At 45.1% G+C, this 17,732-nt stretch overlaps 1 protein-coding gene across 1 annotated transcript in view; it reads left to right on the top strand.

Moving 5' to 3' along the window:
• The window catches only part of fam222ba (family with sequence similarity 222 member Ba), a 31,709-nt gene extending 15,031 nt beyond the window's left edge, over window positions 1-16,678 (top strand). Inside the window, exons 2-3 of the mRNA XM_084074523.1 lie at window positions 5,577-5,704; window positions 12,860-16,678. Of these exons, the coding sequence (XP_083930649.1) occupies window positions 5,623-5,704; window positions 12,860-14,598 (1,821 nt within the window). The 5' untranslated portion in view covers window positions 5,577-5,622 and the 3' untranslated portion in view covers window positions 14,599-16,678. The remainder of the gene's footprint in view (window positions 1-5,576; window positions 5,705-12,859) is intronic.
• The last annotated feature ends 1,054 nt before the right edge of the window (window positions 16,679-17,732 follow it).

Genomic DNA, 17,732 nt, shown 5'->3' with positions numbered 1-17,732 from the left:
GGGGCTCAAGTTTCCGCAGAAGATAAAGAGTCTCTTCTGTGGTGTTTTCGTGCACTCCTGTGTGCCACTGTGCCTCCCCGCTGCTGTCATCTGTCATACCCAATTCACCAGGCTATGTTTCAGCAGTTTCAGAGTGCTTCAAGCTCAACTGCCAAGAGGTACTCTCTTTTAATTGCACTGCAGAGTGAGTAATGGCCTAGCACCAGACCATTGCTGTGGATGGTTTCAGGACAGCCTCTGATTAATTTGAATTGTTGCTTGTGTTAATCAGAATTAGGGGTGGTGTAGTAAGAGGGGGAGACTAAATCAAATGTGGGTTTTCATGTAAAAAAACAACAACAAATGTACTGTACAGTATTCTGTTCTTTACTCCATGTCAGCCCACCACCCTCAGACCCCAGTGGTTTAGGACTGTCATGTATGACAGAGGGCTGGCTTATTCCTCAGTGAGGCGTGTCCAGCACCTGACACTCTGGATGGATTTGCGTCAGATAAATAAATAACCGGACTGGCACCCCTGACTTTGGATCTCCTTCTGTGTTGGAATGCTGTCTACACTTCATCTTCTATTAGTTGTAAATACGCCTGTCAAATGATACACAGTAAGGGAGGGGGCCTGGCATTTGGCATCCAGCAACCCCCCCACCCCCAGTACTGTCGGTCATTCTCTTCAGACCCCGGCCAGACTTCACATCGCTGCAGTCACTTCAGCCTGCCTCCCACGTTTATAGGTCACATTGTGTTTGTTTGTGGGGAAATGATCCAGACTTGAAGAATGGCCTGAGACTTAAGTTGGATCTTCCCTTGGCCGTAAGAGCATGGGAGAATAATGATGATGATGTCATGGCCCACCTCCCGGCTAACGGGCAGAGATAGAAGCCCAAGCCTGAACACTACACTAGTAGTCCCCCCACACACACACGTCACACACACACTCCAATTTCTACTGTCATCTCCCTTGGGTGTGGAGCCATGGACATGCAACAGTGATATTCGCAGCCACTGTTTGTGCTCACAGCCACTGATTTTTAGACGAGAGGAAGAATGAAGCCACTGTCTGAATAGAGGCCCTGTACGTGTTTACTCATTTTTTTTATTTCTCTTTCTTTTTTAATGTTATGCTGCTGCTGACCTAATCATGAAGAAGCAGACGTCTTGTATCTGAAACTTTGACAAAGACTTGGCCTATCGAAGTGTGGACTTATGCACCCTACTTTCTCCAATCACCTCCACTGTTTTACCTCAGGGAGCTGTCAGTTTTTCATCAGTTGCTTTCCCAGCATTCATACAGTAATGGTTTCCCTTTCCCCCTCACTTGCTCTAAAGGAGAGTGCTCGCCTCCTCACTACTGCTACAGTTTCAATGTTTGACATATTTATTCCTGACACCCTCTGTCTTGCATGTTTGGAAACCACTGTTCTACTGTCCAAAGTGTGTGTGTGTGTGTGTGTGTGTGTGTGTGTGTGTGTGTGTGTGTGTGTGTGTGTGTGTGTGTGTGTGTGTGTGTGTGTGTGTGTGTGTGTGTGTGTGTGTGTGTGTGTGTGTGTGTGTGTGTGTGTGTGTGTGTGTGTGTGTGTGTGTCGACTGACTCGACTCCTCTCCTTTATCACACTCCACCCTTTATCTAGCCATCTCTCACACACAACCACTCTGCTTTTGTGTGAGATTGCATTCCAGGTTGATCAGAGGTCTCTGTTTTGTGTGTGTGTGTACCGCCTGCCCCACACACCTCAGGATATGCTGGAGTCATCAGGATCTGTTGTGTGAGAACGTGAACTGGCCGCGGTGGCCTGACTTATGCCTGTAGGTCCTCTATAGCAACAGAATGAGCTCTTCAGCAAATTCTGTTCCGTCTCTGCTGTTTGTAAAACTAAACAAAAATGCCTGATGGGCTAATGACGGCCACACTGATGTGAACAGTCACTTCTGACTAATGTGCACAAGAACCAAGGCTTTTTCTTCCCTTGCTTTTGACAGCACACTCTGGCTTGGCTTGGAATTCAAGGGTAAAAAAAAGCTATTCCCCTCCTCCATGTTCCTTTTATTTCTTTACCTCCCATTCAGACGCTCTAAGTTCGCAAAGAAAAGTAATTTCGCTCTCTCTGTCCCTGGGAGAATCAACACACTGGACTTGCATTGAATTCCTCCTGCAAGATTTTTTTTCCCTTGGTTCTATTTCAGACCCATAACCTGGGGGTAAACATGCAATTAAATAACAGCAGCCTTGCTTTCACTTTAGCTCCATTCTCCATCAGCCATTAGCACAGGCAATGTACAACATGGTGACTTGGTTCTCCTAATTGCTTGTACTTAATTGGATGAGAAAGGGCTCTAATATTCAACCAACAACCAAACAGACTCTTTCACCTTTTCTCCTTGTGTGCATCCATTTAATTAGCTTATTTTTGATGCTGGCTCCTCTGTGTTTCTCTCACATTAGTGGTTAGTGTTTTTCTTGTTGTTTTCCTTTCCTATGCTTTTCCACACTTACCAAAAAGAAAATGCTGATTGCAGCTGACAGGAAGGATATTGACCAAAATAAGAAGCACGCAAATGTAGTTGACTGATATAATTTGCTAAGTGGCTTGCACTCTTCTTACTTCTTTTTCCTTTATTCTTCTTCTTCTTCCCTTCAGACGGCTTTCTTTTCCTCTCCTTCTTCCCTGTGAGGGATATTTGAGGAAAATATAGGTCAGCTTTTATGGGAGCAATTTGACACATGACACAAGCCGCCATGCGCATCACTGCAGCTCAAGTCCTGTTTTGTCTGCTCGCCTTTATTCGTCTAGAAAGAAAGCCACTCAGTTATTCACACACTTCTAGGATGCTTTCTATAAGTAGCAGGTGGAGACTTGCCGAGTCACGGGGGCCCCTAATACCCTGTGAACCCCGTGGTGTGTCTGTCTGCGTGGGGTTGATAGTGTGAGACGCCTGGCTTAACTCCACTGGGCCAATCCCTCCCATGTTCAGTGTGCCTGCCCAGCTGGCTCAGGGTTGCCCCGTAGACATTTCCACTCAGGAACAGGCTTTCGTCTTCACATCATGCTTAGTAAGCTGTTGGGATTGACACATGCCAGACTGGTTGACTAGAGAATCAAGCTCTGGTCAGACCAATCTAGAAAAAAAAACTTGCCTGGCACTCCCGAGAACAATTAGGACCCAGCAGAAGTCGGCAACACGGACCAGCTGGATACTCACACAGCAACCTACGGAGTGGCATCTCTGACCTTAGGAGGCTCATTCCCTGATTGGGCATCCACTGCCAGGCAGGAGCTGCTGTCTTACTTCTCTGTATACAAATTGTGTGTGTGCGTGTGTGTGTGTATGTGTGTGTGCTGCCTCTGTAGAAAGCACCAGAGTGTGGCGTGTGATGTATATTTGAAGTCCCTGTGGCAGAGAGGGATGCAGTGTTGTTGGCAGCAGAGTCGGTGGACATCAGGCTACAGTCTGTCTGCTTCTACCTTCTCCCTCGCTCCACTGTGAGGCAGCAGCAGTGTCAGCTGGGGCATTACCATAGACTGACCTTTGCCGTCGCACTCCCCAGTTTTCTGACATTCAGTGGCGCTGTGGGGGAGAGCGAAGGGGGCGGGGGGGGGGGTGCGGGTGGATGGCCTGTTGGCTTTTTGTGCTTGCAGCGATGTTGATGTGGGTATTCTCATAACAAATAAAGTAGCAGGGTTCTTTTTTATTACATCAATTTACTCTCCTGCCACTGCGCCGTCTTTGAAGCCCTTTAGCTAAAAGGCTTTAGTATTTGATATTTAGTTTTTTCCGCCACCTGAAACCTGCCTGTTGTCAAAGAGATGGCTGTTATCTTTGTGAGAAATCTTGGCGCCCTGATAAATGAGTGGGAGCTGGAAATGTCGCCTGCTGACATCAAGGCGCTATGTACCTAAAATCCTTCCCAAGGCCAGGGGGAAAAGAATAACATATCAGGCCAATTAAAGTTAATGCATGGTGACACATTGAATCGAGGGCAGGGATTGCTGCCATATGGCGGCCCAGGCTGTAAATCAGGAAGCGAGGAGCAGAGGGGAGGATGAGAGAGGGAGAGGGAAGGGGAAGATGGTGACGCAGCATCACCAGCGTTGAACACCAGCAAATCCTCAGATCTGTCTCAAGACTGCGTCTCTGTCGTCCACACACACCCCTTCTCTACACACACACACACACACACACGCACACACACATCCCTGAGCACCCTGCCCCAGTAGCGCCCCGAGGTGCACAGCTCTCAGGTATCTATGTGGAACTGGCAGCTTCATTAAGGGTTGCCCCCCCTTCTCTTCTTCTCCTTGCTGGGAGGATTTAAATGAGCTGTCATCCTGACCTTTTTTGAGCTTGTGTTATATTTTATTTTTTAAACCAAGTTGATCTTCTCCCAGCACACACACACACACACACACACACACACACACACACACACACACACACACACACACACACACACACACACACACACACACACACACACACACACACACACACACACACACACACACACACACACACACACTCTCTTCTTCGCCTCTCTCTCTTTCCTTCCTTCCACCCCCCACACTCATCTTCCTCTCTTTCTCTCTGTCTTTCCACCCCCCACTCTCTTTTCTCGCGCTTTTCTCCACTTGCCTCTTTTTCTCTGCAGGGGACAGACACTTTTAAGCCATCACCCTGCGGCAGACAGGCATGCCAAGGTTGTTTTGTGGGTAATTGCCTCTCTCATAGGCGCTGTTTTCCCGTGCGCGCTCTCCACCCCCATCCACCCCCCCACCTCCGTACGGACGGACGCCATGCAGCAATACAGGGAGGGCGCGGACTCTGTAGACTTAATTTGCTCCCTGACTTGTTCCTCGGTGCTGATTAAGCAAGCATCTGTGGTGTTTTGAATACAGCGGTAAGCCAAGTGGAGCGTGACTAACATTGTTTTCTCTCTCCCCATTACATCAGGTTATTGCACAAAGTGGCAGCCACTTACTGGAACTGTAGCCCTGTTTGTTTATTTATTTATTAAATTCGTTCCCCCATGCTGCTCCATTGTTTGATGTCCCCAAAATAAAGGCCTCCCCTGGGGTCCAGGGGAACTGTAGTATCGATTGGAGACTTACTAACTTGTCAGCACCGGGGCCTCTTGAGCGTGTTCTTTGTGAGTGTACAGGAGTCATTAATTTCCTGCTGCCATGGTCTGGTAGAGAGGAGGAGAGGCAGAGTACAGCGCCGCTAGCAAGAGTCCAGAAACCTGCCTAACATGTGAGGCGGGGCGGGGCGGACGCAGTCGATTTGAAAGCTGCCTGGCCCTCGGGGCCAGTCTGCCCGTTTTACTTCAGCTGTTTGATGTTTAATTGAAGTTGATATTGGCATCAAATGACACCTTACCTGACGCTTCCAGGTGTGAATCAGTTTTTAATTGAAAGGTAACGATGTCTCCTGCAGCCCCCATGGCCCCCGGGGATCGCCACAGAGTTCCATTAGTCTGGACCCAGCCTCTGTATCGCTGTGCACCAAATGCTGCCTTGCAGTTCTGTCTGATTGCTGACCTTCCTCTCCCTTCTCTCTAACCCTCCTCTCTCTCTTTGCAGTGTGAGGAGAAGCAAGTGTCCCATGTTGCATTAGTGTCTGTGTGAAATGCTGGCCTGTCTGCCAGGGCCAGGTGACCTCTCCCTCCAGCTTCTCCCACACACGCAGATGAACACTGGACTTCAGAAATGTAAGTACCCTGCTCTGACAACACACACACACACACACACACACACACACACACACACACACACACACACACACACACACACACACACACACACACACACACACACACACACACACACACACACACACACACACACACAGACACACACACACACACACACACACACACACACACACACACACACACACACACACACACACACACACACACAAGCTACTGTTTCCATCCCACACAAACCAGGCTGTGAAAAGCCTGCTGCGCTCTCCACATCATCAGACGAATGGGCCAACTGGTTACTATTCAAATCTCTGTGTAACAACCAAAAGAGACAGCAAGAAGTGTTGAGATATGATAAATACAATCTCAAGGAAATGAGAATGAACTGATAATATGCACGCACGTATCCCTATCCCCCACCCCATCCCTCTTCTGTTCCCATCCTGCAATAATAAATGTTAGGGACATACAGTACTAGAAGAATATTGTCCTGATTATTGTTCCAGTTTGACCACACAATCCAGTCTTTACAGCAAGGGTGAATCTAACCTAGTCTGGACAGATGTTGTCACTGTTAGGACTGATTGCTGACCGCGGTGAGCATTTAGGGTGTGTACTCAGTTTGTGTTGTCTGCCAGTCAAGCTGCAAACTAATCTGCAATCTAGTGTGAGACGTGGACAATCCTTTTGAGTAAATCTGCCTAGTCTGTTCCTTTTAGTTTGAGATGAGAATCAACCACAAGCATTTAAGATTACTGATGCTGATGACTACTGACATCCTTGGTAAGGACGAACAATAGAGTTATGTTAATGGTTATAGCTTTGTTATTAGGGATGCACAATTGATTTGTATTGAACCAATATCAAAATAATATATTGGTTTTACCCAATATTTTATATTTATGTTTGAATGTGAAGCTGAAAAACCATTTGGTGATGATGAAGACTGCTCTGGGGAGGCTTTCAAAAGGGTCAAAAAGTTGGAAATCATGTAAAGATAATAAGTGAAAAATACTGCATTTACATTGTTTGAACTAAAATGTGAATTACTGAATCAGCATGCCTATTAAATTAGGTAATAAGAATGCACCGTTTTTAGAAGTCTGCATCTGTACCCCGAATCACAGTTACTGTACAGTAACAGGTGCAAGGTAAACCTTACTGGAAACTCATCTTGCAATGTCAGTATTGATATCGGTATTGGTCGATTTGCCCATGAAGGACTACTAACCATTGAGTGTCCCGCACTATCTGTACCGAGTAGACCTCTACACCTCTAAACGCATTTTAAATCAGAGGCTTTTTTTGGTATACTATTTAAATAGTTTTGAGAAAAAATGCTGCTATTTGCTGCTATTTGTTTCATAAAGCTTTATCTATATATAACATGTATATAATGACGCAATGTGACATAGCTCTGTTTACACAATGCTGCACCCCCTCCAACTGTATATCCTTTCCCCATTTTCGGTTGTTTTTATTATATTTTGACACTTGCTTTGGCAATGTAAACATATGTTTTCTCATGCCAATAAAGCTCCTATGATTTGAATTGAAATTAATCGGTTATTTGCCAAAATGTCATTATTTGTAATGGTTAATAGTGTTGCTGCACTGTACAAAACCTAATATAACCTAGTATCAACTATTTATCACCATAACACTGGACAATTAGGGTTTCTGTCTCTGATTAGGCAAATACATGACAAATTGGTTAGTGGAAATAATGGCACATCTGTGTAGAGTAAACTATTGTATTGTTCAATTTGATGGCATAATTTAAAGAGCTTTCTCGTTTTCTAGCCTTCATAGTATACATATGAATATTCCTCTGTTTTGCCTTGCCTTTTCCTTTCAAATGCCTATAACCTTAGATAATTGTTTTATTGGTATTCATATAGGGCAGATAATTGTGCCTTTTGAATAAAAGTATCAGTGTTATGTATGTATTTATCTACACTGCATTATGCGTGAACATTCACATGTGCATCAGTGATCGTTCCTAAGGCCTGCCCAGTGCCCAGCCTCATACAGTAGATGGCTAGGGGAATTATCCTGCATCTCATCTTCTCTCTCGCCTATCTCCCCTCCACTGTGGAATCTCAGCTCCCTGCCTGACCCACTTTTGCAGTTCTCTTTTTTTTTTTGCAAAATGTTCTCTCTAACTCATCAAGACTGTGTAATTTCAGAATCACAGTAATCAGTCTACCCCCAGGAGATCAGCGAGTGTGAGGAAGTGTGCTAAGTGCCAGCGTATGTTGGCTCACCCAGGGAGGCCAGTGACATGGCACAGCCATCAGCTAGTCCTATTGTATTGTCCTAGTGTACCATACAACTGCACTTTGATTCAAGGTTTTTATTTCCCACCTGACATTTCGTTTCGTTGACTGAACGTGAATCACACAGCACAGCAGCCCCCCCCCCCCCCCCCCCGCCAACATTAGTTTCTTCCCACTGCTGCTTCGTTCCCCCCTCATTCTCAACACAGTGGCTCTCCTTTGTATCTGCTCTTGGAAGTATTAGTAGCAGGCACTGTGTTACATCAAAAGCCGTAGGGGGATGTATTTCATTTGCACAGTATCATTTTTATCAAGAGCGCCACAGCAAAACTAAACTAAACTATGAGAATATCCATATGTCCTCGGGTCACCTCCCTCTATGCTTTTTGTCCAGTCACTGTGACTCATCCCCAGGACTTCTACAATCCTATGCATGTTGCTGTGTCGCGGCCATCTGTCCCCTGGAGGTCTGGCCCTACCAAAACTGTAATGTAACATCCATTAGTCTCTTAGCTTCCCTTACGTACATGCTGCAGACCTCATCCTCCCTCTTGACTTAACTCTGAGAGTGTAAATTATAGTTAAATTAACACAGAAGTGTCATTTCTTTTGTTAAGCTAGGAGACTTGTCTAGGTCCAGTTCCAGATTGCAGGTGACAGGTGCTCTTTTATGGCGGTTTTGAAGGAGGGTAGGTAGTCACACTTTTTGATGACTGGTATTACAATGAAAGGATAATTTAAACGGCTCATAAGAGATGTACTGTATCAGTCTGCTTTTGGGTGAGATTCATGGACTAGTAATCATATGAAATCCTTATTCACTAGACTTGACATTCCCAAAGGAAGAAAAGGGCTTAGGGCAAGGAGTTCACATAATTAGCTTCAATTTGTATTTCCCATGTGCCTTGAGAAGAGCGCTATCCTTGCAGCTACCCGGTGTGTTCTCATGCTGAGTCTTGCATTGCAGAATCTTGTCTCTTGTGCAGTTTCCTCTCACTCTGTTCTCACCCGGTGCTCCAGATCGCCTCGCTTTGCTCTGCCTCCTCACCTCGGGGTGGATATGTGCACAGGAGGAGAGTCATTTAAAGTTACGAGCTTGCAGGTCACTGTCAGAGGCAAGGCCGGGGCAGCTGCTTTATTTATCATTGGGGGGGGGGGGGGGGGTGTTTAACAGATGATGACTGTGAAATTGTAAGGGCTGTTGAAGGAATGGATCAGCTACACAACGAAACACTCGAGCACAGAAAAATAGTTTGTCCTCTGGGAAGGATGACAGAAGTACCTGGAAGTGGCCCTTAGTGCAGTGTGGAGACATGAAGCATTTACTAATAGCATTTTCTTTCTAGCATTAAGTGAGCGCTGATTTTCATTTTATTATTTACTGTACATACAGTACAGTATTTAAGTATGCACTGCTGTGTGGAAGGGGTTCTGCTCAGACAGTATGAAAGGCTGCAGAAAGGAGGAAGATGTGCCTTTTTGTATAAATCTGAAATCACACGTCTAATTTGACACTGAAGTCTCAGATCCAATTTCCTGCCCCTGTGTGAAAAGTGTCTTTTAGAGCAGCTTGAAGCTACTGGCACCCACTGTTTAACCGCTTTTTTAATGTATTTCTTTAAGAGTCAAGAATAGCCTATCTACAAGCTCTCAACGTGTCATATTGTAATGCCCTGTGAGCTTGTAGATCTGTTCTTTTTTCCCCCTTTTCTTAATGTTTGGAAATGTTTGGGGGGAAAAAAATCACCTATAATGACATGACCAAAATAGGGATGCCAGGGTGAAAATGGTTCAATTGTGTCCAGTGAAAAGTTGTTTTAATAAGAGAAGCCTGCTAGCTGTTGGGTAATTAAAGCATGGCCAGACTGTTTCCCTCCCTGGGAACGTGCTTAGCCAGAGATGTAAGAGATGATGTGTTTAGTGCCACCAGCATCCTACACTGGCAACCCCCCTTCAAACCTCACTTTCTTCCTCATTAACCCTCCCTTGATGCTGTACTGATGCAGGTTGCAGGTGCAGGTCGAAATACTAATAAGCTGCACATGCTTCCATAAGCATGGGGGGAAGGGGGGGGCGGGGTGTTAGCAGAGACGTACAGAAAAATATTATCAACAATAAATACATTCATACAATGTAAAATAGCAAAGAACAACATGGGTTGTGTAACAGGAACTTGTTACAACTCACTTACAGTAAATTTGGTTAGGCCCAGCTGCTATTCAGCGAGCTCTTTATGGAGGACTTTAACAATGGCGCTACGAACTACGGTTTCCTTCTTGCTCGAAACTTCACTACTCGGTACTTGGCGTGCAGATCTTTCTCTGCGTATTTCTTTTCTTCCCTTTGAGTGTGCAAAAATACAGTATCCCTATCATTTCACGTTTAGAATTAACAACCCACTTCCAAATGTTCAGCTTTTACAAAAAGCACATAACTCTGGACTTGATTTCACTTATAATCATAGATGCATAAATCTTATGATTCATTGTTTCTGCCATGATGGATTTTCTGCTAAACCAAGCTTGGTCCATATCACGGAAAGACTAATGGTCCATTCATTTTCTTCTCATAAACTCATTAAATTAACTGGTAAATTTATCATGTGACCTACTTGTATTAGCGTCACATTGTGTAGTGCTTTGGTTTAGTTTGCTTGGTTCGATTTTGGAATATCAAACCGTTAAGGAATGAACAGGGAGTATAGCCTGCAAAATCTGTTCACGTCGGTCTCAAAGATCTTTATCGATCGCTTGATAATGCAGAACTGCTGTGCTTTGATTAGTCAGTCGCTAATGTGTACTAATCCCCCCCTACTCCATATCACTTTTCAAATGTTGTGTGAATCTCGAATCCTCTTGTTCCACAAAGCCCACCCCAGGACAGGTTGTCACGTAAGTCTGTCTAAAAGCCAGAGATAAACCTTCTAATTGATCATTCAGCTGTGTTCATCTGAGAGAGTAGCGGAGCGAGGATGCTCTGCCATAATTTCAAAATACGTTGAAATTGCATACTGTGGTCTCACAACTTAAAAATGTTATTTTTGATTGAGTAAGAAGAATAATCTGCCTTCTAATCCCAGCAATATCTAGCCATTCTTGTTGTGTTCTAAGGGCTGTGTTTTTATTCTATCTGCCTCGATGTCATTGGATGTGACAATGCCATTTACAATCAGGCCATTAATCATTACCTGCCTTTGACAGGTTAAGTCCATCCTCTTGTGTGTGTGTGTGTGTGTGTGTGTGTGTGTGTGTGTGTGTGTGTGTGTGTTCCTGCGTGCATGCGCACATGTTCATTTGTCTGTGTTTGCTTACCCCGGCATTTATTCCGGGGCAGGCATTAGGCCTCTGTGATGGAGAGTGTTGGCCCAGACCCCTGCATTAATGAGGCTGCCATCAGCAGGCTGAGCAGTTAGTCACAGCGGCCCCCTGTGTGACACCCCATACCGGCCCCTCTCATTGCTACCCATTGTTTTCCTGCTCGCAAATAAAGAGGGAATTAATTAGTCGGTTGGCACAACTCCTAGCGTCACAGTGTCAGCACTGACAGAGCTCTGTGCCTCGTCCCTGCAGCTCGGACTGCCCGCTGTGATGCTCGGCAACGACATTCACATCCACGCAGTTCTGCTAGCGTTGCTTGACATTTCAGGATATCGCACACTAACGAAACAGACAGCTTGGCACGCTGTAACCACGACCTCTGCTTCGAATGAAGAGATGACGTTATCCCTCTTCAAATACAGTCAAACGGTGCGCTAAATGTTGTCCAATAACCTGACCAGGGCTCCTTCCCACTCGTCGTGCTGTGTTCATGCCTGTCAGTCCTAAAGCTGTGCAGTCTTAAGTAGGTCAGGCTGCCTTGGCCAGGGTGACAATGACAGTGAGACCTATGGGCGAAAGAGAGTGGAAGGCAGGGAGAAGAGCCTGTCCTCAGCTCGTATCACAATAGCTAAAGGCAGCAGCCTCTCTAAACCAATTATCACTGACTTTTATTGTATTACCGGAGAAAATGGTCCAACCATGTTTTTGATTGAAACATGCAATCCCATCCACCCAGAGTTAAAGCAAGGACATTATGCATGAGACACTGGCACATTAGCCCTGCACGTGCGTCACACTCATTTTTAAGCAAGCTAATACATGTACATGTTCCTCTCTCTCTTTATCGCTCTCATATTCATATAAAGACATGATTGCTGTGGCATTGTTAAATATAGCTGTAGAGCAGGTGTAACGGGCCATAGAGGTGTTCCCACAGATCAGAGAGGGTGCTGCTGTGTCTGATTACTTGTCTGCTGTCATGGAGCTCTGCTCTCTGCCTGTCTTTTCTCTTTCCCCTTTTTCTATCTCTCTTCCCCACAGCAGCCACAGGGGATCATCCATGCCTCACTCACTCTTTGTTTAGTCTGTGATTCAGTAGCAGGCAGTCCAACTCCCTCCCCAATGAATGAAATTGTTAGCCCTGATGCTACGTATGTAAATTATGACCACTAAGAGGCTGCGACCTCAAAAGTCACTGACGCTGCTGCAGAGTTGGAAGATAAATCGGAATGGGCTGCTTGCAACATTTCCGTTAACGGTGTTAAAAATCCCTTTGTCCATGCAAGATGTGTGTGTTGTTGGCTTTTCAGTTTTTTGGGGGAGGAGAAATGCCGGATTGTGGAACATGAGAACAAAGTCCAAATCAGGTTCCTTTCTGCTGCTCAGATTACCACTGATCTGCTCTTTTGACAGGAAAATCTGCCATGTTGTCTTTTACCTAGATTAACTTGTCCCTCATTGTGCTTCCTCCTCTCCCCTGTTCTGTTCATCCTCCTCCTTCCTTCTCTCTCTCTCTCTCTCTTTCTCTCTCTCTCTCTCTCCTGTCCTGTTTGCCACCCCAGGGGACACCACACAAAGGATGAGATCCGCTCAGTTTCCAACCCCTGCAGAATTGGATGCTTATGCTAAGAAGGTTGCCAACAACCCCCTCACCATCAAAATCTTCCCCAATAGCGTCAAGGTCCCCCAGAGAAACCACGTGCGTCGCACAGTCAACGGGCTTGATACGTCAGGCCAGCGCTACAGCCCTTATCCTCCGTCTCAGGCCAGTGCCAAGGCCGGCCTCCTCGCCGTCGTCAAGGTTCCCATGGTCAAAGGCATCCTCAAGGATTTTGACGGTACCCGGGCCCGCTTGCACCCCGAGGTCATCATGAACCCCCTGACAGCGCCCTACCAAGTGGCTTCAACCAGCACTTTAAACCTCCACCAACAGCCTCCCCAGGGTCTGACCCGGCCCCAGCAGAACATACCCCCCCAACCACAGGTTCACCCCCCCCAGACTCTACAGATGCTCCCTCAGCAGCAGCAGGGTCTCAGACACCCTCCCCCCATGGCCCAGCACCCCCAGGGCCCACCTAGACCCCAGACTCTGTCTCAGCCCCCTGCCCTGAGCCACCCTCAGGGCCTCCCTGCGGTCATGATCCAACAGCAGCAGCAACTGCCTCCTGGCCTGCAGGGGGGCAGGAAGCTGCCAGATAGTGATGTTCCGCCTAATGTTACCGTCTCTACCTCAACCATTCCGCTGTCTATGGCCGCCGGCTTGCACCAGGGCCGCCAGGCTGATCTGAGCACAATCGTGCATCAGATTAACCAGTTCTGCCAAGCTCGGGCCCAGGGTGCTGGAGCCACCTCCATGTGCGAGGGCCAAATCGCCAACCCCAGCCCCATCAGTCGCAATTTGCTCATCAGCGCCTGCTCCAGGGTTTCCATGCACAGCAACCCCGCCACCCCTGGGTTCCCACCACCCAACTGTATTATCGGACCCCCAGAGAAGGCCACTGTCCCGGGGGGCCCCCACCCTCCGCCCTGCATGGCTGCCATGAACCACTTGCCCGCCTACCACAATGATCTCAAGCAACAGCACCACCTCCAACAGCATCTACATCAGCACCAGAATCATCATCAACAACAACAACAACACCAACAACAACAACACCAACAACACCAACAACCACAACAACAACACAACACACAACAAACACAGAAAATGTGTTCTTGGAATCAGCACCAGTTGGCTCACCTACAACACATTCAAAATGGTGGGAGTCACTCATGCAAACAGCCTCCCCGGGATCCAGGCTTCCCTTGTAAGGGGATGGGCTATCCCCCAGAGGTGTGTGTGGGCCAGCCTTACCCCCTAAAACCTCCCATAGATAGGCCCACCCCCTCTCCCCCTGTCAACAACAACTGCATGCCTGGTCACATGGCCCACTACACCAATGGCCACTACTTTCAGTCCCATATTTGGAACAGCAGCATTCTGCCCACGCCCAACAGCGACAGCTCCGGGTCTCAGGACCTGGCCATGCCATTCCACGGTGGAGGTCCTGGGGGGGCCACCACTATAGACTGCGGGCCCCCTGGAGGGCCCCACTACAGGCTAGGGACAGGCTCCACCTCCTCTGCCCAGACTAATCTGATGCAAACCGCAGATTACTTGGGCGGGGACTTCCAGACGCCCTACTTCCGAGATCAGAATCTTGCATTGATGGGCAAGATGCACAGGCCGCCCATGAGCAGGGCAGGTCCAGAGGTTGGGGATGGCAGAAGCGCTCTCATCCAGCACCCAGGGTACAGATAAGCTATGGCCTTGTCTACACAACAGTTATCAAATAAAACATTTGTTTAGTCTTAAGAAAGGAAACGTGAAATACAAATTTAATTGATAAACAAAATGTCCCCTAATGTAAAAGAGGATAAATTAATATATTTAATGAAAAGCGGTAGGTTTTTTTTTCTGTTCCATTTTCTTTACACAGTCAATCTTGCAAGTGATCAATTTCTTTTTTCTTTTGTTTGTTTTAAATGAGTGCTTTGACAAGGCACTTTAGGGAACTTTTCTTACAAGTGTGTATGTGATTGCTGCCGTTCCTGACTACGCCATCTTACTTATCTAGCAGTGTGCCTGGATCTTAAATGATCCTGAGTTATTTCTACTTCAGACTTGTGTGTAGATTACCGTTATGCATAAAAGACAGATAACAAACAGGATCCGAACGATCCTTTTGTTTTTACAGGGTCTTGTCAGGAATTCTTGGCTCTGACTATTATTATTATTATTTTCTTTATCAGGCAAATTTACCTTCTGGTGTTTACACTCAAATATCTCATAGTGACTTCAAGATTAAACACAATCATAACAATTTCCTCTTGAAGCCACATCAGGAGATGGAGTGAGTAATGATTTGTTCAGTGCGCAGCCACCCGACGCTGAACACTACACAGTACAGCTGGAGAAGCGTATGGTATGCACATGTACAAAGAGGCTTTGTTCTTTTGAATTGTAATTATTTATATGTATGATAGGACTGTTTCTGAATCAGGTCACTGTTCAAGGTTCCTCTCTGTCATTTAAGGAAGTATGTAATCAGGTTGTCTTGTACATAGTCTAATTATCTAGATCCAGCAGGGGATGGACAACTGTCCTACTCAAAATGCTGCATTGAATTCAGGTGTCTGTAATAACCATTTTTCTTCAATACTAGTGAGGTTTGGCAACATGATTGTGAAATGCTTTATTTTAGTGCAAAAGAAAGTAATGAAATATTAATTCTGACACCTTAAATGGCCAAAGTCAGGTTAACAAAGACATACTGTTTTTGAAGATGTGCCATGATTATGTTGGTTTCCTATTTTCAGATCATTTCTGTAATCCGAAAAAAATATATATATTACTTGAATTGTTTATATTTTCTGTTTGGCAGGTATTGAAGGGTGTTGGTTGGACAAAACTCATTTCTGGAGCAGAATAAATAGAAGTGTTACTAATGACAATTAGAACCTGACTATTAACCAAACCAGAGTTTTGATCCACCTTTAGTCAAATTCACAGGAGTAATTGAATTATGTTATGTGTATTCGCTACTGATTCTGATGTGAAGTGTGCTTGAAAAGACCAAATTGATCACTTGCAAGGAGGTACACAAAGGACTTTTTAAGTTTAAAGTGGAAACAGCAAATGCATTGTTTATTTTATTGTACACTGGCTTACCTACTAGACTACTGTAACTTTAAAGTGTAATGATTGTGTATGAATGTTACCTACTGATGTGGGTGGAGTTGAGAAACGTATGCGTATGTATGTTTGTGAGTGTGTACACACTGATGCCCATGTTCTGTCCACATCCTTCCCTAACACCCCTTAAGAAGCCTTAAGTATTTGGTCCTTGGACTTTCCTTTTGAAAATGAGCATGGTTTTAATGAAAACCCCAAATAATAATAATGAAAGAAAATGGTAAGGATACATAGAAAGAAACAGTAATTTCTGGTTTCTTATTTTGTCTTTATTTGAAAATTATCTTTTTCTGAATAGAAAGCAATTCTTTAGAGATTCGTTCTTATGGAGCGCAACAAATGGAGTAATATTTTGTAATTATATATTTTAGAGAAATGTGTAGTCACTGGGCTGTAACATTTCCTCCCACCCCCAGGTTTCAAAGCTTCAGTTTGCAATTGTGACTATTTAAAATACTTGATTTGCTTGTTATTTAAATCTTATTTTCTTTTTTTGTTTCTTGTACTATTGCTGTGAAATGGAAGAAGGTCCATAAGCCTTTCTTTTGTGTCATTCTGTACGACAGATAAGAGGCAAGAGAGTGAGAGTTGTGCTACTCTTTTTTGTAATATTGTAATAATAAAATAAAGTTCTAATTTATGCTTTGATATGAGTTCCACTTTGATGCCTAATTGTCTTATTTACATCAATTACAACAGTTGTTTTTTTACTTTGAATACCTCTTTGACAGTGGTGGAAAGTAACTAAGTAAAAGTACCTCAAAATTGTACCTAAGTACAGTACTTGAGTAAATGTACTTAGTTACTTTCCACCACTGGTAATCATTGCTATGTGTAACATAATGTATGTTAGTGTAACCCCAGGGGTGCAATGCTCACTGGACGGCCTTGCACGCAGTGCAGGAACCTATTTGACCAGGAGCACGCGCAGGCACACGCATAGATTTAAAACTACTTTAAATTCGCACCTCAACAAAGTTTTCAAAGGCTCCCGACTCACACCTAGCGAATTAACATAGGAATAAGTCTAGATGCATATCAATTGTCCATTGTGTGACTTGCAGTGTAGGTGTTAAGCGACGTGCACGTCATGTCATTGAAATAGAGTGCAAGAACATACCAAATGAGTATTGCATGTTTGGACGCCATCTAGTGTCCATCAGCAGACACCACATGTGTCGGAGGATTATAGCAGGGGTCTTCAACAGGGGGTCCGGGACCCCTAGGGGGTCCTCAGAGTTACTACAGGGGGTCCGCCAAAATCTTTGCGTGATATGATTTTTTTTTTTTTTTACATTAACCACTTGAACCCTAGCATCCCTTTTCTGAGGAGAACTTTAGCCAAAAATAGCAGATCTACAAGCCCACAACGCCTAGCAGCGCAAGGCGTTGTGGGCTTGTAGATCTGCTATTTTTGGCAAAGAGGTATAGGTGTAGAGGGAAAAAAGAGCAGACCAAGTAAACAAAAAAAAGTTTAATCTGAAACTTAATTTTATACAATATAGAGGGGGGTCCCTGCTTCATCTCTCTCTCAGCTAGGGGGTCCTTGGCCTGAAAACGTTGAAGACCCCTGGATTATAGCATTTAAATAATACAGTTAGTTCATATTGATTCCATCATGTGTCCATAGATGCTGGTTTTAAATGGACCATTTATACAAATATGTAAATGATCTAATTAAATATGCACGATTCAAACTA

Source organism: Gymnoscopelus microlampas (genome assembly GCF_963454915.1).
Source record: "Gymnoscopelus microlampas genome assembly, chromosome: 12".
Taxonomy (NCBI): domain Eukaryota; kingdom Metazoa; phylum Chordata; class Actinopteri; order Myctophiformes; family Myctophidae; genus Gymnoscopelus; species Gymnoscopelus microlampas.
The sequence above is the reverse complement of the archived record's forward strand: the minus strand, read 5'-3'. Positions and strand labels throughout refer to the sequence as shown.